Source organism: Cnephaeus nilssonii (genome assembly GCF_951640355.1).
Source record: "Cnephaeus nilssonii genome assembly, chromosome: 16".
In the NCBI taxonomy this organism is placed as follows: domain Eukaryota; kingdom Metazoa; phylum Chordata; class Mammalia; order Chiroptera; family Vespertilionidae; genus Cnephaeus; species Cnephaeus nilssonii.
The window spans coordinates 50,966,132-50,992,285 of NC_137087.1; the positions used below are offsets into that span (position 1 = coordinate 50,966,132).

Here is a 26,154-nt window from a genome sequence, read left to right on the forward strand (position 1 = left end):
ACAAAACAAAAACAGAGCAAGAGCGGCCAGAGACGCTCCGAGGCAGCGGCAGAGGTTGAGGAGCGGGGGTCAGGGCAGCGGAGCGGGGACAGGTCAGCGGACCAGGGACCTGGGCGAGCAGCGCCAGCGGCCCGAGGGGTCAGTACCGGCGCGGCTCGCACGCTCTGGGGGGTGAGGGGTGGGGGCTGCGCCCTCTCCACAGCGTCGGTCTCCCCTCAGGTGCAGCCGCACGTTGGGAGGGGGAGGGGGCGTGGAGGCGGCCGGGTCAGGTCAGGTCTGGTCCGGGTCGGCGGGGCTGGGGTGTCCGGCCGCCTCTTCCGAGCCCCGCCGGCCCCGCCGCGCCCGCCCCAACGCCCCGGGCAGCGGAGAGCCCACCCGGCCCCCTCCCCTGGGCCCGGAGCGCGGCGGCGCGGGCCCGCCCCTCCCGGACCTCAGCTCCGCTGGACCAGGCGCGCGGGGCGCTCGCCGCCGAAGGGCTGCGTCCCGTCCCCGCCGAGGCCGAGGTTTTATTTTTCTGTGGCGGGTGGGCGTCGGGGGGCGCGTTTCTGGCTTGACGGGAATCCTGAGGGAGGCTTGCGTCCTCCTCGCCCCCCTGGCCTGCATGGGAGCCCTCGGAAGGGGCACCCCCTCCTTCGCCCGGCCTATCCAGGCTCGGCCCTGCGCCCCTCGCCCCGGGTCCGGTCGGGACTGGCGGCCGCGGGGGTCCGGGCCTGCGCCCGCGGCGGGCCCGCTACCGTGGGGGCCGCGCTCTCGCCGGGCCGTGGGGAGGCGGACACGTGCCCGCCGCCGGCCCTGCGCGGACTGGGCTGCGCCTCTCCTGAGGCAAAGGGTCGTGTTTTTGTTTTTTTGGGGGGAGGAGGGCGGTTATGTTTTTAGTTTAAATGAAATCTGCCAGAGAAGACAAAGACAGGAAGGGAGCCCCCTCTCTGTGGAAAGCGAGCTGTGCTTGTTGCATTGGGCAGTGTGGTGCTGCAGCGTACCCGCGAGTGTGTGGCTTTTGCGAGAGCTTCGGAAACCGTTCGCTGAGGTCAATGTCGCCCGCCTCCCGCGTCCCTGTGAGCACTGCCTGCGTTGCCAGCAACAGAACAGTATCTACAGATAAAACAGTTAAAAATGCTGCTTCGTGTGGAAAAGACAGTCACCGCCTGTTTTTACTTACGTTTTACTGTTGAGTTTTCGAACTCTGGCATTCTTGCTATTGTAAGGCTTTAAAAAAAAAAAAGGGGGGGGAGGGGGGGACCACTGCCCGATGGGTTGCAAATTTAATTATTGGTATTTATGCCCTTACCCTTCCTTCACTATAGGTTTGTTAAATTCCCTAATATCTCAGCAGGCGTCTTCGTATTATATTTCCATTGGGTTTTCTGTTGTAATAATAAGAAAAGTAGTTGCTAGGAGTGCAAAAAGAAGTGACACTTGGATATTTTCTGTGTGCTCACTTTTGCATCATTGTGGTTAAATACTTCAGCTGGTTTTCTTTTAAGTTGCTAATTAGCTGTAATTGTAGCCCTGGAATGAATACAAATAAATTTCTAGCTTACATGTGGACTGAACTTAAAAAATGGTCAGAATGGATGATCAGGTATATAGATTATCAGGAAATGGGTATTTTTGTGGGTGGGTGGAGTCAGAAATGGAGGCTCTGTTTTTTAAGGAATGTCTTGGCAGTTGAAGACTTATGAGTGTGCTAGAGGCCCAATGCACGAAATTCATGCATGGGTAGGGTCCCTAGGCCTGGCCAGAGATCAGGCCCAATCTGGGGGGCAACTGGCAGGGTGATGGGGGGGCTGGGGGGGGGCCCGCTGGCACCCGCCTTGGCTGGCCTGGGGCCTGCGGTGCCCCCTGATGGTCAGTGCATGTCATAGTGGCCGGTTGGTCCCCTGTTTGGTCGATTTGCATATTAGGCTTTTATTATATAGGATATTTCTGTGAAACATTGTAGATATGAAAACAATGTTTAATTTCAGCCTTAGTTTTGTCTAACATGTATAGTTTTCTTGTTGAAGCTTAAATTTGTAGTTTAGTATGAAGGCTGTGGGTTTAAATTTATTGATTTACATTTTCTTAATTTTGGGGGCAAAAATGTTAGGTAAAGTGGGGGGAAGACCCCACTGCTTTGAAGACATAAACTCAATGTTTGTGTTGCTATCAAGTATGACTGAGTTCTTGATTGCATTATCATTGCCTGAAGAAATAGGGCTATTTTTTATGATTACTTAATAAAAACAAACTTGGTACCATATAGATGATATTCATTACCTGATAATTTTCTTTGCCCAACTGAATGTGTTCTGTATAATATTTCAAAAGAAATATAGTTACTGTTTGGAGAGCAGTATTTAAAAATTTGATATAACAGTAGGAGTCTGTTTTAATAAACTTTTCTCTTTTAACCCTAAAAAATAATCTTCCTGTAGTATATACTAAGATTTGGTATTGAATATGTGCAAACAGTGCTGGATTTAGAAGATGTAGGTTCTAACCCTGGTTCTTTCACTGTGCAGCCTTCTCTTTCTGTGGACAGATCACCGGCCTTCTTAGAATCTGTTTAATTGTGTGCAAAGTGGAGTACCTATCTCAAGATTTTTCTGAGAGGTACATGAAATAATGCATGTAAAATATTTTTGAATTATAAAGGGCTTTGTAAACACCAGTTATAATGGTTTCATTTCCTTTATTGGCTATGTTCTGTAGAAAGTACTTTCTTAGATTATACTTGCATAAAATATGAAAAAGACTTTAATGTAACTCTCGTGTAAAAATCTCATACACACATCATATGACATTTTCACTTCACTGTGACATAATTTATACACAGAAATGAAACAGACATGCCTTTTCAGCCATGAAGGACACTAAATGTTGAAATTTGCAAACTATTTTGTTTGCATATCTTTATGTATCTCTTGTATATGTTTTTAAGGTTATTTTTACTCCTAAATCCAGAGTTTGTGGGAATTATGATATTAAAAGGTATTTATGTAAAATCATGTTTTTAAATTCAGAATATAATTGGAATGATGTCATCATTTTGTTAATTTCTGAAGCAACATGATAGCATCTTAGTAGCCTAAGGATTATGTCATATTAAGAATTTATGATTTTAACAAAAGACATTTACTTTTGTTTTATAAAATAATAACCTTTTCTGGAGAAAAGGGTTACAAACTTGAAAGATGTTAAAATAGCATATATATTGAAAAATTTAAAAATTAGTTTCACCTTTAAGTCCAGGAGGCATCCACCTATCATTATTCTAAAATGACATCTATTGTTGGTTAAGTTATATGAGAAAAATATGCTTTTCTGTAGTTCATTAGTCATTTTCATTAATTTCATTAAATGCCTTTCCTCTGAAATTCCATTTTATGTCTTAAAGGAAGAGCACACTGCTGGTGAAATTATTGTAAATGACTGGAAGGACTTATATGTAAACTATACTTAAGTATTTGACAAATATTTACAGAGAGATAGATTCTGAAATCATACTTGGTTACACCTGGCAATAGTTCTCATGACAATGTATCTTGATAGTCTTTCATATAACATTGAATTTATATCACTAAGTTAAATTGTCTAAATAAAAGATAACTGATTTCATTAAAACCTTCCAGCATTAGTATTTTTAAGCCATTTTGAAATTAAGGCCTAAAATAATGAGATACTGATGTCATTGTACTCATTTCTTTTTAAAATAGGTAAGATTCTTTTTTCTAAAGTGTATTTTTCAGATTATAAAAATAATACCATTGTTATGGAAAACAATTTTAAAAATTTCTCCCAATCTTATAGTTGTATAACAGTAATTATAGATACCTAGGTGATGAAATGGCAGATATATCTGCCTTTAGATATGTTGTAGAGTGAAAAATAACACAGGCACATGTTATTATTGATTAACCAAAATACTGTTGTTTGCATTTTGTAGTAGTGCTCATAATTCATTGGTAGCATACTATCCAGTATTCATTTATATCAGATTAACTATGAGGCCTGTTTTCCTAAAATATTGGAAGTCTGTGTGTGTACTCCTTTAGCTTGAAGTAAACATGTATAACAATATCTTTTAATGCCAAGTTAAAGGGGTAATTTGGCACACCCAGAAATATAGACTTTTTTTTTGGACACAGATATAATGTGTCAAGAAGATCGAAACCAATTATTATTTAGGGTAAACTATCTTTAAAAGTAAACAAAACACATGGAATTGTGTGTGTGTGTGTGTGTGTGTGTGTGTGTGTGTGTGTGTGTGTTTTACAGTGTTAAGTAAATTGAATTTACCTTGATTATATCAGTTTGGAAGGTATTGAAACATTTTTTTTTTCTTTTTAAAGAAATAGATCCCAAAGGAAGACTTCCATTTGGTAATTTAATCAGTGCAAGTGAAATTAAGGAATAATGGATGTAGAAAATGAGCAGATACTGAATGTAAATTCTACAGGTAAGTATTCATATTTTGAACCTTGATTGTATTATGAGCAAGTTTCAGGCCATACCAGATTTTATGAATACATGATATTAAAACTGTCTTTACTTTAAAAACCATCTTATTTATGCTACAAGAAAATAGGTCATGTTATTTTTTAAATCAAGTTTGTGATTCTTATTTTTATAGAAATTCATCACATGTCCTTATTTTTCTGCCTATCCTTCCCATTCCATACTCTTATTCTGTGCTATCCTATATAATAAAACCCTAATATGCAAATCAACTGAACGGTGGAATGACCAGTCCCTGTGACGCACACTGACCATCAGGGGCAGACGCTCAACGCAGGAGCTGCTCCCTGGTTGGTGGTCAGTGCGCTCCCACAGCGGGAGCACTGCTCAGCCAGAAGCCGGGCTTACAGTTGGTGAGCACAGCGGTGGTGGCGGGAGCCTCTCCCACCTCCACCTCAGCGCTAAGGACCCCTCGGGGGATGCCCGACTACAAGAGGGTGCAGGTCGGGCTGAGGGGACCCCCCCACCCCAGTGCACGAATGTCGTGCACCTGGCCTCTAGTTTATAGTAAGTAAACCTTATTATCCAGAATGGAGAATAGTGCTCATCAATATTTTCACATGAGCTAGTGATTTCTATAACATAAACTATTATTGGTATCTTTGATATCTTTGCTAACTAATAATTTATATTTTATAAATTACCTAAGAGTACTTTCTCTTTATTTTCCATCATACTTCAATAGCACATTATTATAAAGATTTTTTTTAAATTGATGTCCAAATGCTGTTACTTCAGACAATTTGAAATGTATTTCTAGCTTTCATTTTTAAACTTTTTTTGTGAGCCTATATTTATTATTATTTTTTAAATTTATCTTTATTGTTGAAAGTATTACAGTTTCCCCTTTGTTTTTTTCCCATTGATCTCCTCTGCCCCTGCCCCTCCTAGGCCTTCACAACTCTATAGTCTGTGCTATGGGCTATGCATATATGCATGTAAGTTCTTCAGTTAATCACTCCCCACCCCCACTGCTGCCTTTCCTCTGAAATTCCTTAGTCTGTTTCATTGTATTTCTAGCCTTTAGAGTAATCTTCATAGAGAGTTAATTGGGATTTTGAAATATTCCATATAGTGAGAGCTTTTCATGTTAATATATTTTAGATAATTGTTTGCTTTATAACTTTATTAATAATTAAAATGATCATTATTTTTTATAATTTAAATATATTTCACTTTTTAATGATACAGCTTCATTTTTTAATGACTTTAATTCACTGTTGTGTACAAGTTATATAATTTTCTTTGATCTGACCAGACACTTTGAAGTTGAAACTTCTTTCCATTTTGTACTTATTAATCTGATTTTAAGTGTGTTAGAAAATTATAGTTGAAAAAATTATTACAGTACTTAATTATTTTGGTGCTGCTATACACAATAGTTATATGGGTACTGTATTTGTTTTTTTATGGTTACAAATGGGTATCATGTACTTCATTGAGATGGGGATGGTAATAATACAATATAAGAATATATTTCACATGTAGGTAATTTCTTCTTTTAAAGTAGTTTTACACATGTTTAAAATGTATTGGTAACATTGGTTAATAACATTATATAATTTTCAGGTATATAAGATTACATAGTTCTATATCTGTGTATCTATTATGTGCTCTCCACCCAAAGTCTAGTCTCCTTCTGTTTATTTGACCTCCTTTATCTTCTGGTAGCCACCATTCTGTTGTCTTAATCTGACCTTTGTTACTTTTTGTTTTATATTCCACATATGAGCAAAATCATACTTTTTTTGTCCTTTTCTGTCTGACTTATTTTACTTAGCATAATATTTTCAAGATCCATTTATGTTGTCATAAATGACAATATTTCATTTTTTATGGCTGAGTAGTAGTTCATTGTGCGTGTGTGTGTGTGTGTGTGTGTGTGTGTGTACACACACACACATCTGGTAATTACTTCTTTTCAGAACTGTCCAGTGTGATAACCACTCACAGTTATGAATAGACGAAGCACAGTTTATTCTTGTATTATTCTTGATTAATTATTGCATTATTTATTTGTATTACAAATACAAACCTACTTTTGCCCAACCTTGTATATGAAAATATATTAAAATAGTTGAAGAAGAAAAACTCAAGTGTGGGGAAGTATGTACTCCAAGGGACCGTTTAAAGCATTTAATTATACTTCTAAGTCCTTTATTTTCTGAGCAAGTTTGGTGGTTCACCTTAATTCTATATAATAAAAGCCTAATATACAAATTGACCGAACAGCAGAATGACTGGTCCCTATGATGTGCACTGACCACCAGGGGGCAAATGCTCAACGCAGGAGCTGCCCCCAGCCTGCAGGCTCCAGGCCAGCCAAAGCGGGTGCCAGTGGGGGTCCCCCTGAGCACCCTGCCGGTCCCCCTACAGATCAGCCCTGATCGCCGACCAGGCCTAGGCACCCTACCCATGCATGAATTTCATGCATCGGGCCTCTAGTTGTAGAATAATGTTTTCTTCAACCACCAACTCTTACTTGAAACTCCATCTAATTTGAGCTCTGGTCCTTCTCTTTCCTCTTAATTTTTTGTTTTTCTTTCTTTACATTCCTTCTATGTTCATCCTGTCTCTTTATTTGTCACTACTCTGCTGTACTCTAGCTTTGTATGTCCTATAATTACAGTCATCTGAGATTCACATGTGGGTTTTATTCTGACCACAATCTGTTTTAGATGTGTAACTTTTCTATGAAACATTTTCCATCTGTAAAATGAAGATAAACATCTTCATTATAGTTTTGTGAAGATTATAAACCATGTATGTGAAGTGCGTAGGATAGAATCTGGTATTTAGTAGGTAACAATAGTGATGGTAATGACAAAAGTAATAGTATTACTACTATGACTATTAGTTTAGCTATAATGATGGTTATAGCTAACCCTGGCTTCCTTTCCTAAAAATCTTTTCAAGATATCATTTCACTTTTCTTGAATCTATTTTGTTTAAAAGCTCGTTATTTTTTGGTTAAAAGTACTACTTTCTTATTTACCCCAAAGTTACTAACCTTTCCCTTTCCAGTTAGTTTGTGACTGAATTACTGCAACATTTGCTTAGCTGGTCTCCCACTTTATACTTTCTCTTTTTTCTAATACATTTTGTATTATTCTGCTAAATGAATCCCCCATTAGTAGGTCAGTAATGGTCACATATTGGCATATCATAATTCCCCCTATGGTACCAAATCTGAGCTCTATTTGAATGTGGAGAGGTCAGCAATTATTCTGGTGATGTAAGCAGGGACAAGATCAGAAATTACAAATTAATGAGTTTACATTTTGACCCCATGAGAATACCTTCAAATGGTTTTCAGCAGGGGCATGTTTTAGAAAATCAGTCTCCATGCAGTTTGGAGAATGGTTTGAGGACGGAGGGTGTGGAGAATGCTTATGAGACTAATGAAGTAATTTAACACAATGTTTGTTTCTAAATTTTATGTTTTGTTAAGAATTATAAAGATTTTAACACATCTATACTTTTTAAAGGTTGATGTAAAAAAATTCAGTTTCAACATATTAAAACATGTTAAATCCCAGACAAATAGACTTGACACATCTTAATTACATTTGGAAATATTTAAAATCATCTGAGGAATTAAACTCTGACTTGAGTTAGCCTAAGTGGAAAAACAAACAAACAAACAAAAACCCTCTGGCCTATGGGTAACTGGTTTAGTAGTTTTCTGACATACAAAGTTTTCAGAGCAAAGCTGACTGTCTTTGTCATTTGATCTGCACAGACATTTGAGTTGATAGTATGAAGGATACTCTACTAGGTGCTGAGGATACCAAGAAGTACAATTCCTCTTTTGAAGCTTATGACTTATTTGGAAAAGCAGGACTGCTATATAAAAAGAAAGTGATTTTGGTGAAGTGGTTAATGAGTGATAAGAATATTAGTGTTATTGTGGGTAGAAGCGTGAGGAAAGTTTTTACAGAGGAAGTAATACTTGACCTATATCCTCAAGGATTGTAACGGAAAGAGCAGTGAGGATGACATTCTAAACAGAAGACTACTGGAAACTCCAGATAGGTTGCTATCTTTCATGGGGTAATGTACAAATCTTATTAGTATATAGGCTGGAAGATTTTCAGAGGATGGCTAAGTAATATGGGTCAAGTTTGGAGAGATGAATTAGGACTTTAGATGATGGCTTTGAAAGCAAGCTTTATCTTTGAAAGCAATGAACAGTTCAACTCAATAATCATATGTGATCATTTATTTGCCAGATTAGTAATATTTAAGTATCTGTAATCAATCATGAGATGTTTGGCAAGTTATTTAAATAATTTTAGCCTTAGTTTCCTTAACTGTATAAATGATGTAGTAAATAGCTCTCACACTTGTGTGGGTGAATGACAGAGTGCCAACACAGTGCCTGATAAATAATATTAGGCATTCTGTACATATTAGTTTATCTTTCTTCCAAGATCCTTAGTCTTATATCTTCAACTGCTTAGCTCTCTTATCTCACCAAAGTCTAAAGGTTTTATATTTGGTGTCTGTATTAAGATAGATGGTATAACACGAGATAGCATGCTTTTAGTAAACTTTGTTCATTTATATTCAATGCCTTAGTTTACTTTTCTTGATAATGTGAAAAGTAATCCTATTTAGTTGTCATTTAGATTGAACCATAAGAAATTGCCAATATGTGATCATGAGTGACCTACAAAGGTGGCAATTTCATGTGATTCAACCTAACGTAAGTTATGACGATCTATATTAATAAAAGTGTAATATGCTAATTAGACTGGATGTCCTTCTGGACGATCTTCCAGACGAAGCCGGGGCTGTGAGGGAAGCCCAGGTCCCGGGTGCCAGAGGGAAGCTGGTGCCGGCAGCCGGAGGAAGGAAGGCCTACTCTTGCATGAATTTCATGCATCGGGCCACTAGTAATTAGTATAACAGTAGATGGTTAAAATACTTACCTTTCTTCATTTTCCTCTTTAAGATCCTGATAACTTAAGTGACTCTCTGTTTTCTGGCGATGAAGAAAATGCTGGGACTGAGGATATAAAGAATGAGATAAATGGAAATTGGATTTCAGCATCCTCCATTAATGAAGCTAAAATTAATGCCAAGGCAAAAAGGCGCCTACGGAAAAACTCATCCCGGGACTCTGGCAGAGGCGATTCAGTTAGTGATAATGGAAGCGAAGCCATTAGAAGTGGAGTAACTGTACCAACCAGTCCAAAGGGAAGGTTGCTAGATAGGCGATCCAGATCTGGGAAAGGACGGGGACTACCAAAGAAAGGTTGGTATATACCACATCCAAAGGCACAAGTGGAAAAAAATATTGCCCGGTTTTTGTACTACCATTTCCTTCTTCTACAAATGAGAGATATTTAAACAGTGATAACATAAGATTTGGGTTTGTATATATTTCTTACATAGTACTAAACTGAGGGTCATACCACTTTTTAAGTTGAGGCATTTTCATTTTTCAAAACTAAATTTGAATAGATTTAGTTTTTTTTTTATCAGAACTTTATTATTTCCAGCAAATCACACACTGACGTTTTTCACAGTTATGAATTATGCATGTTCTCTCTAACTCTGCTTGAAAGAAACAAGGTCAGGAATTCATCATACCTATTGTCTAAGGCAGGGTGGGGAACCCTTTTTCTCCCAAGGGCCATTTGGATATTTACAAATTATCAACTTAAAAATTAGCCTGCTATATTTGGTCAAACATTTAATTAACTCACCCCTAATGCCTTGGCAGGGCCAGACCAAATTATACAGCCTAAGGGCCAGGCATTCCCCACCCCTGGTCTAATGAATCAAATTATGATCATTGTGAAGAATACATGATACATGCAAATTTGATTGGTAATATTATTCACAGAATTTTAATGATTTCATAGATCTAGTTCCAAGTTCTCTTTAGCTCTCTTTATCTTGGATACTGGAGTGTAATTATCTGTTTTTCTGCTGTATCTCTAGTGCTTGGAGTAGTGACTAGCTACATAGATACTGTACTTAAATATTTGTTGATTGCGGGGGGGGGGGTCTGTCATCTTTTGTCTATGGTAGGATTTTGATACAGTTTGGTGATTTTACTAACTTCTGAATGGTGGGAACTTCAACTTATAGCCTAGGGTTCTTGCAAAATGTTTTTGTCATTTGTCCAAAATAGTTACTTTGTTGAATGGCTCTATAGCCATTGGTTGGATCAAAATAGAAACTAATTCTCAGATTCTGTTTTGCTCTGGTGACAAGGATTATACTCTGGATATAAAATAAAAACCTCTAAAATATTGGTGATACTGTAAACTTCTTTAAAATTATTCAATATATTGAGCCTTATAAAAACATTTCAGTAAGTTTATGTAGAAAAGCAACTTTGAAAGTTGCATTTGTTAAATTTTTACTCATCTGCTTGTATATAGAAGTAGAGAGAAATAATGATCAGTGCTCTTAATGCTTAAAAAGCAATTATTTGTAACATTACTAGTTGCAAAGTATAGTTTCATATGTACTTTTATATCTAAAGAGTATTTGACTTTAAAACATGATGGTGGTCATGGTGTTTCTTTGTTAATTAATTTCTTCCTTATTGAGTTTTCTATGCCACATTGTACTGGCTCAACATAATTTCTTTTTGTGTTGATCTCAAGAAATGCCAAATAAAATTTAGAGCTAAATTGAAATATCACCTTTGAGGTCCCCAGTATAGCTATTTTTTTTGTAATCTTTTTATTTGTTTTGCTTTTATTTTAAAGCAGCTGCCTTTTTAGTTTTAACTTTATAAACTATTTCAACTTAATGTTTCTAAGTAGATTATAAAATATCTAATCTTTACTGAAAAAGCAGTGATCAGAATAAAAAGAGGTTTAAAGTATAAGTCTCAACTGGAAAAAAATAAAATAGTTTTTTAGCTGTTATTTATTTATTTTAAAATGTTTTATTTATTTATTTATTTTTAAGAGAGAGGAAGGGAGTAGGGAGAGAGAAATAGAAATATCAATTAGTTGCCTCCTGCATTCCCCATACTGGGGATCAAGTCTCAACCCCGGTATATGCCCTGACTGGTAATTGAACTAGCGACCTCTTGGTGCATGGATCAGTGCTCAACCACTGAGCATACCAGCCGGGCAGCTGTTATTTTTAATTAACATCTGAACATCTAGAGTTCTTTCAAATTTCTCTATGCTTTTTCAATTCAAAACTTTTCAGGTGGTGCAGGAGGCAAAGGTGTTTGGGGTACACCCGGGCAGGTATATGATGTGGAGGAAGTGGATGTGAAAGATCCTAACTATGATGATGACCAGGTATCTGTGTTTTTGCTTTTTTAATATATGTTTAAATCCTTATACGCTTTTTTGATCTCATGTTCATTGTGTACTCATGTTTGTCAAGTCATATGTTGTATGTCTGTGTTTATAATCTATAACTGTCAAGTCATATGTATATGATTATACTAATGTGTATATGTGTAATTTATGACTATATATGTATATAGACACACACATTAATATATGCACGTAAGTCATTTATTTACTCAGTACCTTCAGACTGTTAGGTTAATTTTGGATTAGGAAAAAAACAAGATAACTGATAGTAATCTATATATATAAAAGCCTAAGTGACCAGTACGACCAGTTGACCGAACGACCGGTCAACCGGTCGCTATGATGACACACTGACCACCAGAGGGCAGACGTTCAATGCAGAAGCTGCTCCCTGGTGGTCAGTGTGCTCCTGCAGCCGGCCAACCTCCTGCAGTCCCTCCCCCAGCTGGCCGGCCCCGATCGGCCCTGATCGCCGGCTAGGCTGAGGGACCCCACTCGTGCATGAATTCGTGCACCGGGCTTCTAGTGTATACATAATTTTCTTTTGGTTTCTGAAGTGAATCAAAAATAGATCTTCACAAATTTACTTAAGATTATCAAATTGTTTTTCAGTAAATTCTTTTGAGTTAATTTAGTTTCTTTAGTAATGAGAATTGAGAATAATATATAATTTTTTAATATTAGTAAAAACATAAATATTAAGTGGCTTTTATATATTGCTGTTTAAGATGTTAAGTTTGGTAATTTTGAAACATGGATATTTTTTTCTAGAGATAGTGCTGAGAATATAAAATTTTCATAGATTTTCTAATGAATTTACATATATTTATCTTTTTACTGGAAAATTTCTAACTTATCCCATAGTAGAATAGTATAATGAACCTACTTGTACTTATCTCCTAGCTTTACCAACTTTAATAATTAATAACTCATGGCCAATCTTTTTTCATCATCTACCTCCATTTACTCTTCCTGTTGTGTCTGTTCCTTCTCCCCAACCCCCTACAGCTCTGGATGAAGATAAGATGTATAAGATAAGATGTGATGAAAATTTTAGACAGGAATTTATCAGGGTATATGTTAGATTGTTTTTGTTGTGTATTGTTTACTAGTATATGTATGTACTTAACTATTTTAACTAACGGATGTAGAAATATTTCTAAGAGAACATGAAAAAATATATTTTAAAACCAGTAGGACTCATATACTATAGAAACTTTGCTAAATATTCTAGATTTAATATGTAATCTTTCAAGTTTATGTTGTTAGGTGGAAGCCAGTCACAAGTTACATATAAACATTTCAGGGATTTTTGCATAGCAGAAGGGGGATACTTCTTTGTGAATTTTCAGTTTAATAGTGTTTTTCCCTTAGAAAGTTTTTTGTCACTACAACATAGATTTTTGTTATTAGGAACATTTATTGTGGTAATGCTAATCATGAAGGCTTTGGTTCCTGCTTCATTTTTTAAAAAAAGTGAAGTTATAATGAAAATACTAGATAAGATAGGAAGCCATCTTAAAACTTTTTGGTCACCAAAGGATTAGTTTTATGAGATATAAAGAATTAACAGAAGATAATGGGGGGTGGGGGAGAGGTTGGAAGCAAGTCATATTTGCTGTGGTTAGTGGTTCTAATCTGTGTCTTGGTTATTATATTTAGATTTTGTAAAAGAAGAACAGATTAAATTTTTATATAAGTGATAAGTGATCAAAGCATATACCATGTCTTCTCTCCCAGAATTGGGATTACTAACCAGTTGAAATATAAAATTACCAAACAATTTCAGTTTATCTGAATATTTTGTTCTTTAATTTATAATTCTTTCATCCCCTTCCCTTCCCAGGAGAACTGTGTTTATGAAACTGTAGTTTTGCCTTTGGATGAAACAGCATTTGAGAAGACTTTAACACCAATCATACAGGAATATTTTGAGCATGGAGATACTAATGAAGTTGCGGTAGGCTTAAAGTTGCAATTGCAATTTATTTCATTTAGGAGAGAAAACACTATTAAAAGCAAAACATAACTAGAGTGATCTTGGATCACTGAATAAGTTTAAGAATTTTCTTTTGTATAAATGAATTTTTAACTAAGAAATGGAGTAAAATTTCATGAATTTAGATTAATTCTTACCTATTTTGGATCTGATGAGGGCTGTGTGCCATTTCCTTCCCTGAAAAATGACACAACATGATGTTTTTATAATTATAAAATATTTTTAAATTGATAGTTTATAAAATATAATTTTAACTTTATTCCAACATTTAAAACAATAATCCCACTTAAAACAATCCTTTAAGATGTCATTTTAAACTTTATATGATAGTATAAAGTAAATTTTTGTGCAAAGAGAAAGCTTTGAAGAAAATCAGAGTATAAACAGTTTATTATGATAATGTGAAATTAATTTCTCCATAAATGCTTATAAAGCAATATTCCTAGAAGTAATGTTAATATATTATAAGGGAGAGGATTAGTTAACTCCTAACACCAAACTTAGTAATATTATGTGGTTTAACCTTTTGCACTTGGATGTCGAGTGTGACTCGACACGGTTAGCATTAGAATAAAGGAATAGAGAAAAAAGCAAGCGAGAGCAAAGGGTTAATAAACTATTTTAGATTTAATTCACATTTTTTTAATTGATTTTGAGAGAGAGAGAAAGGGAGAGAGAGAAAACAGCAATTTTTTGTTCCACTTAAGCACTCATTTGTTGGTTCTTGTATGTGCCCTGACCCAGGATAGAACCTGAAACCCTGGCGTATCAGAATGAAGCTCTAACCTACTGAACTACCTGGCCAGGCCTGTAATTCACATTCTTGAGTTCATTGATGTTCAAACAGTTAAAGCTTGACAGAGTGGGTCAATATGTAATTTATATGCAGAGTAAGATATATTTATTCTACTCCTCAAAATTTGACTGCCTCTCTGATTATTTCCACATGGGGAGAGGTAAGGATATATAAAATCTTGATTTTTCAAATTTAAAATACTTTTTTTTAATAGGAAATGCTAAGAGATTTAAATCTTGGTGAAATGAAAAGTGGAGTACCAGTGTTGGCAGTATCCTTGGCATTGGAGGGAAAGGCTAGTCATAGAGAAATGACATCTAAGCTTCTTTCTGACCTTTGTGGAACAGTAATGAGCACAAATGATGTAGAAAAATCATTTGATAAATTGTTGAAAGATCTACCTGAATTAGCATTGGATACTCCTAGAGCACCACAGGTTTGTATTATTTTTCTTGTTTATTCTCTTCCTCTACTACCCTTCCAGGTATAGAAATAATGCACACTGCTAGGAAATTGTATTAGATGAAAGAGGAAAATATGGCCCATATTTCCTGTCACACAAAAATAGCCCTTTAACATTTTAGTGTATTTTCTCTGAGCTAGTCCCCGCCTCCCCCCTACCCCCCGTTTTCATCATACTATTATTTTATATCTTATTTTCCACGTAGTGCTCTGTGTAGTTTTTAGTTCATACTTTTTTTTTCTTATCTGTAAATTCTCTATTATACATAGTTAAGATGTTTTGTGAGCTGGGATTTTTCAAAGATGTAGATTATTATTATTGAGGATCGAATTTGCTTAACTAATGTTTATTATAAAATAATCATAAGGGAGACTGTCCCCTTTTGTAGCATTGTGGGAAATAATTAGAAAATTCATGGTTTATGCTTCTGTTTAGGTTTCTTTTCTCAAAGCCTTATACTTTTTTAAATGTATTTTTATTGATTTCAAAGAAGGGAGAGGGGAAATAGAAACATCAATAGTGAGAGAGAATCATTGATCGGTTGCCTCCTGCACGCCCCCTACTGGGGATCGAGCCTGCAACCCATGCATGTGCCCTGGACCGCAAGCGAACCCGGGACTCTTCAGTCTGCAGGCCGACGCTCTATCCATTGAGCCAAACTAGCTAGGGCTCAAAGCTTATATTAGACTTAATACATGCTGACATTATAACATGACTTTCTGGTTTGAAATAAAAAATGTGTGAAATTTTTTTCTGGTTCCTTGACCAAAGTCTTAAATCAAGATAGGAGCACTTAAACATTAACTTGGGAATAGAGTATAGGTAGGTTAATTCCTAAATGCTGTCATTCAAACATGGATGTTTTAAAATATCAGTACTCATCCCTGGTTGGTTTGGCTCAGTGGATAGAGCATAGGTCTGTGGACTGAAGGGTCCCGGGTTCAGTTACAGTCAAGGGCATATGCCTGGGTTGTGGGCTCAGTCCCCGGTAGGGGGCATGCAGGAGGCAGCAGGTCAACGATTCTCATCATTGATGTTTCTCTATCTCTCCCTCTCCCTTCCTCTCTGAAATCAATAAAAATATATTTTTAAAAAAAATAAAATATCAGTACTCATACTTGGAAAAAAATGATTATGTAAGTTCATATTCATTATGAAATTTAAAAAAATAAAAAGCCAAAATGAAGAAAAATAATCACTTTTTATATTTTGATGCTAAATGTTCCATTTTACTTTCTGTGGGTATAGGTGTATATATTTTGTATATCCTTATATTTTTTGTTTTAATAAAAAATGGAATCGTACATCATATGCTATTTGTAAACTTGATTTCCTTTATAGCATAAAATGTAAATATATTTCCCTGTGGCCACATAGTGTACCATCTTATATATGTACCATGTAAACATACCTTAATTTTTTGGACACTAAAGTTTCCAATTTTTATAAGAAATAATGCTATAAACATACTTTCAGACAAATATTTTTACACAACTTTTCACCATAAGATAAATTCCTTTCTGAGACAGGTTTTTGAGAAAACCTAGTCCCATTTATTTTTCCCACAAGAGAGGTTTCTCTTGACTTTAAGTCATTGACTTAACAAGTATTTTTAATCACATACTCTGTTTCAGGCATTGTGCAAGGTAAGGTGTTGGGGAGTCAGTAGTGAGCAAAACAGATGTGCTTTACCCCCCATGTCATTTAACTTGAAGGTTAAGTTGTGGGAGTGTGTGCCAAGCATAACTAGTTAGGTGCTGAATAAATGTGTGTGTTTTTTTGAACGTTCTAAAAAATACCTACAATTTAGGATTGTTGGTATTGACTGTGTAGTTCAAACAGTCTTCATCATTTATGTATTTAGAAATTGTAAAGGTTTATTTTAGATTTCTTAATATAGCTTTTTTTTTCCTTATTATAGTTGGTGGGCCAATTTATTGCAAGAGCTGTTGGAGATGGAATTTTATGTAATACCTATATTGATAGTTACAGAGGAACTGTAGATTGTGTACAGGCTAGGTAAGTAAATTAATTTTCCTACTTAGAATTTCAAATGAGTTTAAAATTCCACAGGATTCTATTGAAATGACAGATGAATTAATCAGACATTGTAGACATCTATTTGTCATTTGTATTCTCCACTGTTAAAACAAAATTGAGAGATTGTTGGCCTAATATAATAGGAAGAGAACATTACTCTAATGCAGAAGTTCTGGGTTTTATTTATTAAAAAAAATTGATTTCAGAGAGGGAGGGAGAGGAAGAGAGGGGTAGAAACATCTATATAATAAAAGCATAATATGCTAATTAGACTGGACATCCTTCTGGACATCTTTCCTTCCTGACAAAGCTGGGGCAGAGGCCCCCGTTCGTGGCAGGCGGGGGCCAGGGCCAAGGCCCTTGCACGAATTTCGTGCATCGGGCCTCTAGTCAATGATAAGAGAGAATCATTGATCAGCTGCCTCCTGTCTGCCCTCTGTTGGGAATTGAGCCTGAAACCCGGGCATGTGCCCTGACCAGGAATCAAACCATGACCTCCTGGTTCATGGGTCAACGCTCAACCACTGAACCACACAAGCTAGGCAGAAGTTCTGGGTTTTAAACCATTAGCTATCTTCATGTCAAGCCACTCTTCTCTGGATCTCAATTTCCTTATTTATAAAATGTAAGGATTGGACTTAGAGTTTTCTTTAAGGTCCCTTTAGGTTTAAACATTCTGTAATTATTTAATACTAGAGGCCCAATGCATGAAATTTGTGCAAGGGGTCGGCCATAGCAGCAGCCCCAGCTGCCTTGTGGCCCCGCCCCCCCACCCACTGGTCTTTCTGGGATTCCGGAAGGTCGTTCTGCCATCTGGTCTAATTAGCATATTAGCTCTTTATTATATAGGATATAGGATTCTAGTAAGATGGACAATATTAACAAAGGAGCCCTATTTCAATTTTATTTTATATTTTTATCTGTCATAGAAATCTTAAGAAATAATGTTTTCCACTCTTGTTCTTTGGTATAATTAATTATAAGCTAAATGTGATATTTTGGAGTTAGGCTATATGATTTTTAAAAACTATGTGGAAACTTATATTTGGATTTAGCCATGTCTTAGGTTTTCTTATGTGTAGATGTTAATTTTCGAGGACTACTACAGGTCATAGTGGAATGGTCTCTGGTGGGAAAGAAGGCTTGAATTCTATCTCCTCCTCCCCCCCCCCCCCCCGCCCCAACTTTATCCATGATTTGGTCCTGCTGAAGCATCTCCAAATGTCAAAATTATTTTTTTTGTAGAGCTGCTCTGGACAAGGCTACTGTGCTCCTGAGTATGTCTAAAGGTGGAAAGCGCAAAGATAGTGTGTGGGGCTCTGGCGGTGGGCAGAAGCCTGTTAATCACCTTGTTAAAGAGGTAACTATTAAAAAAAAAAAAAAAAAAAAAAAGAGGTAACTATTAAAAAAAAAAAGAGGTAACTATTGGTTTATTATCTTTAACTTAATTTATACGTATTCTAGGAAAATAAACTATGCCCTCTAGCTGATATTTTTGTGGACAAAAATTAACTTCAGTCTTATAGCTGCAAATGGAAAATTGAATAATCTTTGTATATTTGGCTTCATATGGTTTTGCTATAAGTTTCCAATAATTATATAATTGTTATTAAATTTGTATGGTTTCCTTGACTTAAAAATTAGACTGTGTTAAGTTAAAAGGGCTTTTATGATTAAGAAAGCTGTGGATGAACCTTAAAAGAATGCATGAAATCTTTTTCTTATATCGGTATTTAAATTTTTTCAAATACTATTGCAATTTTGTAGTTATCCAAAAAATATCTTTTTTTTCATGTGAGCATTTTGAAACTGGATAGTCTCAGATTATAAATTATGAATTATGACTAGATTAGATTAGAGTGGTAAATTTTTATAAGAAGATTCACTACCTTTTTTCATGCTTTAAACTATGTAACTAATTTACTACATTAAAATGCCAGATTTAGTCTCTGGATAATTTTTCCCTGGCAGTATGTTTCTATGTCAAGAAACTAACAAACAAAAAATTAATCTTATTTGTAGATTTTTAAGAAAATTAGAAGATTTAAAGTTTCATGTGCTTCTAAATTAGATTATAATCTTTATATGTGACTATAGTTTTGAAAATAAATTTCTTAGTGACATGTATACTTATTTGAGTGTTAAGGACCTTAAAATGTAGTTAGAGCTTTGACCAGTTTGCTTTTATGTGTGTTAAGACAGATGGGTTGGTATTTGTAATCATGTAATATCATAATTTCAATATCATTTTTTAAATTAAAAAGTTATTAGAGCAATTGAGGTATAAAAACAGTCAAGATACTAGGGCAGTTTGGAAAGAAAATGAAATAAAAGGCACCTAGACTGTAAAGGAAGTAAATTCTCTAGTCCTAGCTGACATGATCTGTATAAGGAAAACCAAATGAATCCACAAAAACACAAAAGCAAAGAGCCAAACTATTAATAAATGAATTAAGCAAGGTTGCAGTATGTAAGATAAATATAAAAAATTCAGTTTTCTGCACACTGAGTGATCTAAAATGAAATTAAGAAAACAATTATATTTTCAGTAGCATAAAAAAGATGAAAATAGGAATAAACTTACCAAAAGAAGTGTCTTGTGCAGTGAAAACTGCAAAACATTATTGAAAGAAATGAAAGAAGACCAAAGTAAATAGCTATCTCATGTTTATGTATTAGAAGACTTAATTTTGATAAGATGGTAATACAGATGGTCCCCAATTTGGGATGGTTTGACTTGATGATTTTTTGACTTTGTGATGATGGGAAAGCTATATGCATTCAGTAGAACTATACTTTGAATTTTGATCTTTTCCTGGATTAGCGATATGCAGTATGATTCTTACTTGTGATGCTGGGCAGTGGAAACGACATGATTTTGCCTAGTTATAGGCTAATGTAAGTTGTTCTGAGCATGTTTAAGATAGGGTAGGCTAAACTATGATGTTTGGTAGGTTATGTGTATTTAATGCATTTTTGACATGATATTTTCAATTTACGTGTTTATTGGAACATAATCCCATCATAAGTCGAGAACTATCTGTACTCTCCCACAAATTAATATTTTGAGAAACTTCCAAACTATTTTATGGTATGTAAATTATCTCAACAAAAAAATGGTTAAAATAAAAATTGAAATAAAACTACGCAGTATTTTAGTTTGACATTATTTGGATCTTCATTTCCTTTTACATGGAAAGATGAGTTGGACAAAGAAGACTTTTTGAAATGTATACATGTGTTCATAATTCATCATTCTCAAAAATTCATGAAACCTGATGGAAAACATGTAAACCTTCAGTTACATAACAAAGTTTAAAAACTAAGTAATATTTAAATAATAAATTTATTAATTATAGACTGAAAATGTTATTCAAATGACATAAATATTTACTTTTCTAAAGCATAATAGGAATTATCAGGATGTATTCTGTTAATCAAATTGTATTTTACCTTTTATGAAATATGTTGTAGAAGTGTGAAATATGAAGTAGAGACACTGAAATTACTTTATTCAGTTAACCAGCATCAAGCATCTTCTAGGTGCAAAGGTGACTTTAACACGTATTGTACAGGAAAAAACATTCTTAATTGACATTCTCTTGTTCAAAAACTTTTCCCCGTTTTCTCTAGGGTCATAGATGTTACTGTATAAATGTGAATAAGAAAGACAAGACTTGCCTCTTTAGCTATATATTATTGGAAGCTGAATTACTGATGAACGTTTTAGATAATGGTTTTCAAATCCTCAGAGAAAAGTAAATGGAAATCTTTACCCTGTCTAGTAAAGCCCTGATATTTTGTTTTTTTTTTGGCTCCCATTACAATATTAAGGTCATCTTGATGAAAGGGAGAATTTGTGCCACTTCAAAAGTTCATTTTGAGACTTTCAGTTAGTGCCCTCTAGTGGTATTTAAGATCCCTTGTTTTACAGGGAGCATTAAAGAATTATGGTCACAACTCAGGCCATGAAAGTCTTAATAGTCTATTCATAAATCTCAGTGATTATTAAGACACTCTGAATCACTTCATTTTCTTCATAATTAACCATTTAAAATTGGAGATTTCATTTATAAGCATGAAAAAATTTTAATGATTGTGATATGTCAAGTTTATATGTTCTTAGCTGTTTGTAACCTGCTATTTCATCATGTAATATATTGAGATGAGGGTAAGTAAATCTTTTAGACAAAGCACAATTATTTAAAAAATCAGAAATTCTGACACATCTCAATTTTTAAATTTAATAGATTGTTATGCTGCTGAAAGAGTATTTACTCTCTGGAGACATATCTGAAGCTGAACATTGCCTTAAGGAACTGGAAGTACCTCATTTTCACCATGAGCTTGTATATGAAGTAAGATTACTTTGATATCCCAAAGAGAATTATTGTGTTCCTTTTTAAAAAATCGATTGTAGAGAAGGAAGGGAAAGAGAAACATCAGTGTGAGAGAGATACATCGATTGGTTGCTTCCTGTACATGCCCTGACCGAGGATCAAACCCGCAACCTAGGTATGTGCCCTGACCAGTAATTGAATATGAGACCTTCTGGTGCACATGGGACAACGCTCCAACCAACTGAGCCACACCAGCTAGGGCTATTGTGTTCCTTTTTTTGTACTACAGTGACATAATACTTCTTTAATAATATACATCTTGTTTTTTTGAAAATCAATGAAAAACATCCTCGGGTGAAGATTAAAAAGCAGGTTAATGTTAATGGAGAAAATTGTTTTTAAATTTTTATAAGAATTATAGTTATAGATTAAAGGAATCTAATACATTTAAGAGCAGTTTCTTACATGAATTAATGACCAAAAATACATTCATGCATTCATTCAATTTTAAGGCCATTGTAATGGTTTTGGAGTCAACTGGAGAAAGTACATTTAAGATGATTTTGGATTTGTTAAAATCCCTTTGGAAATCTTCTACGATTACTCTAGACCAAATGAAAAGAGTAAGTATAACATTATTTTGAACAGTTTTTAGGCTTATACCTTAAATATATGATTGAATAAAGATAATGAATTGTTAATGAAATTTTCCTTTAGATATGGTTAGCAGTAGTATGTCTATAGCTTTTTGTTTGTTTGTTTTTAAATAGTAGTGTTTATGTTTGAATCTCTTGCAGTCATTTTTTGGAAAGTAACACTTCAATAGGTTTTTTTAACCTGCATTTTAAAAAATGTGATTGTGTGTTCTTCCTTAAGAGTTCTATTTCTAAGATATAATTTCTGTTTTATATTTAAGGAGAAATAAACGTTTAGCAAATTATACTTTAAAGTAATTTATTTCTATTTAAAATTGTATGCATTGCTATTAAAGTGTTGGTGAGGTTCTTACTAGCCCTTTTTTAAAAAATGTAAATGTACAGGGGTGGGCAAAAGTAGCTTTACGGTTGTATGAGCAATAGTTTATTCTTGTACTATTTATTAATTATTGTATTATTTGTACTATAACTGGAAACTTACTTTTGCCCATCCCTGTATATAGAGAAGTATATGGGAAAGAAATGTGTCCTATATCTCAGTCTGGGAAAGAAATGTGTCCTATATCTCAGTCTGCCTCAAGATCATTTGAGAGAACAGTTTTAATAAAACATCCTATAACAAATGTACCTGTTTCAAGGTTCAGACCTGACTTTAGTCTTATTATATAAACATTTGGCCTTAAATATAGCTTGATGACAGTGAAGAATTGTATGGCATTATGTATTTTATATGGGCTAACAATTCTGTATACAATTTCATTTTTTTAGGGTTATGAGAGAATTTATAATGAAATTCCGGACATTAATCTGGATGTCCCATATTCATACTCTGTGCTTGAGAGATTTGTAGAAGAATGTTTTCAGGCTGGAATAATTTCCAAACAACTCAGAGATCTTTGTCCTTCAAGGTACTTTATTACTTTTTCAACTTAAAATACTGAGGTGCTTGGAAGGCTAAGCTAATTTTCCATCATTCCAGTTCTGTCAGAAAAATAATACTATTAATAAATGGAGCCACTCAAGATTGAAAAATCATCTATTTTGTGTTTATGGAGAAACAAGGGTGAAGCTTATTTTGCCCCCTTGTGAATTTAAACTCATAAAACCACTGGAAGTCAACTTTTGTGGAGCAGTTCTGTTCTAAGTAGTTTAACCCTTTGCACTCCTTGCCTTTTTCTCGATTCCTTTATTCTAATGCTAACCGGGTCGAGTCACACTCGACATCTGAGTGCAAAAGGTTAAATACTTATTTCAGTGTCAATGTTATCATCAACTAGCGTTCCAGTTGCAGGAAGAATCCTGCAATAGGGTTTCCTGCTGTACTCTACCCCGCCCCGCCTGCTCTCCTCCCTTCTCCCCTGCCCCGCCTTCTCCTCCAACCCACCCGCTCTCCTTCCTTCTCCCCCGACCCCGCCTCTGCTCCTCCCTTCTCCACCAACCCACCCGCTCTCCTTCCTTCTCCCCCGACCCCGCCTCCGCTCCTCCCTTCTCCACCAGCCTGCCTGCTCTCCTTCCTTCTCCCCCGACCCCGCCTCCGCTCCTCCCTTCTCCGCCAGCCCGCCTGCTCTCCTTCCTTCTCCCCCGCCCCGCCTCCGCTCCTCCCTTGTCCTCCCCCCAGCTTGCTTGCTTCTCCGCAGCTTTGCTCCCTTCTGCAGCTCTTGGCTTCTTTCTACGCTGTCTTGATATGCAAATTAACTGCCATCTTGGTTGGGGTAATTTGCATAGTCGCCCTGATTGGTTGGTGGGTGTGGCTTGGCTGGTGGCCGTGGCTTGGGCATAGCGAACGTGTGGTCAATTTGCATATTTGTCTATTATTAGGTAGGATGAGAAAATTGAGTCTTAAGGAGGTGTAATATACCTTTTCTAAGGTCACAAATGGTAGAGGCCAAGGGTCAATCTAGACTTTTTCTGGCTTCAAAAATGTTAGGATCATTCCTGTACTCTTAAGTTGCTTTCTTTTGCTCCTTCATAGAATGGAGAATTGGGGCTAATTGGATCTTTATATTTGTGCTACGAGGATCTAACTCTTTATAATAGCTAATCTTTGTGAGTCTATTTTACGTACATTTTAACTTTTTATAATTTTTATCAAAAATTTTCAAAGTTTGTGTATTTTTATTTAAGTATATTGTGAGTGTTAAATCTCAGAGAAATATTTCCTGGCAGTGTCCCTTGTTGTAGAAAATAGAAGCCATTAAGAGAGAAGGAAAAGATAACAGTGGAAGATATAATTTAATGGCTTTGATAAAAATATTTGAAAATGTAGATCTCTACTTGCTGATGGCATTCTTTATGTACTGATGTGCCAAGTGGTATACATCAGTTAAACTGTCAACTTTGGCAAGACTTCTTGCAACTTACTGTTTTGTTCCCCACCTTGGCCTCTAATATTACAGTGTATGCCTTTATGTTCATGAAAATATAGGTAGTTTATAGTTAGACTTAGTGTGAAAAAGGGTCAACACCCTGGCACTTGCTTTTTAAAAGTTTCAGCCTCTGTTCAAAGGTCTAACCGGTTACTTCTGTTATGGCCTTACTATCAAGTGTCATTTGAAGAGATACCTAAACTTTTGACTATTTATCCTCTCTCCTTTTGCTTAGTTTGTGAAGTGCACATTTGTGTGTGGTCTCAAGTGCCAGTGTGTGTTGGTGTAGGGTCAGAGAATAAGGGCTAATTCTGCCCAAGCTCTGTTTTTCGCTTATTGCTTTAGGCTGCTGGTCAACTATTTCTCCTGGGCTCTTGCTACTACATGTAGCTAGAATGTGGTTACAGTACAGAGCAAGGTCACTTGAAATAACATGAATCCCCAAAAGGGGCATGAACTGGAATTAATTTGATTTGATTGATTTTTCCATATTCAGGTTATGGCTTTTCTACATCTGAAAAAAATTTTTTAAAGATATTTTAAACATGGATATTTTGATAGGTTGTATAGCTCTAGTTTGCATAATTCCAGATTATATTGTTGTTTCCTATTTGGCTGTTTAGCTTTCAAATAATATTAGTAACACAGTAGAAATAAGTATTAAATTTCTAAATAACAAATGTTTGTCCTATATTTTAACATTTTTTAACATGACTCCCTTTGAACAGTGAACTTATTTTAATAATTAAGCTTTTATTCAATAGGATATTGAATTCTAGGAAAAATATAGCAGGAAAAGAGTTTTACAAAAGCTTTAGAGCCATGCTGACTTTTAAAAAAAACCAATAAAAACCTTTCAAAACTTAATGAATAACCAGGAAATATCAAGTTTTAAGTTTTTAAATTGACTGTAGTCAGAATTTGTATGTTTTCATGTTTATGTTCTTTGCATTACAGGGGCAGAAAACGTTTTGTAAGTGAAGGAGATGGAGGTCGTCTTAAACCAGAGAGCTACTGAATATAAGAACTCTTGCAGTCTTAGATGTTATAAAATATATATATCTGAATTGTAAGAGTTGTTAGCACAGTTTTTTTTTGTTTGTTTGTTTTTAAACACTTGTTTTGGGTACAAGGCATTTCTGAAATTTTATAGACTTAAATTTAAGGGGAATTTTTAAAGGAAGTGTTTCCTTTTTTTTTTTTGATGGTGTAAAGGAGGGACAGAAAAGTAACCACTTCTTAAGTGGAATGTTCTCATAAGCTACCTTTTGTAAGTGCCATGTTTATGACCTAATCATTCCAAGTTTTGCATTGATGTCAGATTGCTATTCCTTTTTTTCAAGGACAGTGTTTTTGTAGTAAAATCACTGGTTTATACAAAGCTTTATTTAGGGGGTAAAGTTAAGCTGCTAAAACCCCATTTTGGCTGCTGCTGTTGAAATACTGTGCTTTGGGAGTAAAAAAAAAAAAGTTATTTCATTGTCTTAAAGAATTTTAAGAAAATGAGTTAGGAGACTTATTCATCTTTCCAGGGAACATATTGATTGGTCTTAAAGACTAGACAGTTAAGTAAATGGTGGCTGGAACATTTATTTTTCTACAAAACTGGAAAAATGAACCCAGTTCTAGAAGAATGTATGACAAAATAAAACATGTGAAACAGTGTTGATTCTTTATTGGGAGTACATTTATT

General features: G+C 35.5%; 1 protein-coding gene across 3 annotated transcripts; it reads left to right on the plus strand.

Moving 5' to 3' along the window:
* On the plus strand, positions 1–26,066 carry PDCD4 (programmed cell death 4). Of its 3 annotated transcripts, XM_079793509.1 has the most exons (13): positions 27–138; positions 2,505–2,595; positions 4,335–4,441; positions 9,458–9,760; positions 11,686–11,780; positions 13,648–13,761; positions 14,811–15,032; positions 16,981–17,078; positions 18,345–18,459; positions 21,350–21,457; positions 21,952–22,062; positions 22,864–23,003; positions 25,419–26,066. In XM_079793509.1, the coding sequence occupies exons 3-13, from the start codon at positions 4,399–4,401 to the stop codon at positions 25,477–25,479; spliced, it is 1,410 nt and encodes a 469-aa protein (XP_079649635.1). In that variant the 5' UTR covers positions 27–138; positions 2,505–2,595; positions 4,335–4,398; the 3' UTR covers positions 25,480–26,066. The 3 variants fall into 3 exon arrangements, with proteins under 3 accessions (XP_079649634.1, XP_079649636.1, XP_079649635.1); XM_079793508.1 differs by lacking the exon at positions 2,505–2,595 and having other exon boundaries at positions 1–138; positions 25,419–26,065; XM_079793510.1 differs by lacking the exon at positions 2,505–2,595 and having other exon boundaries at positions 15–92.
* The last annotated feature ends 88 nt before the right edge of the window (positions 26,067–26,154 follow it).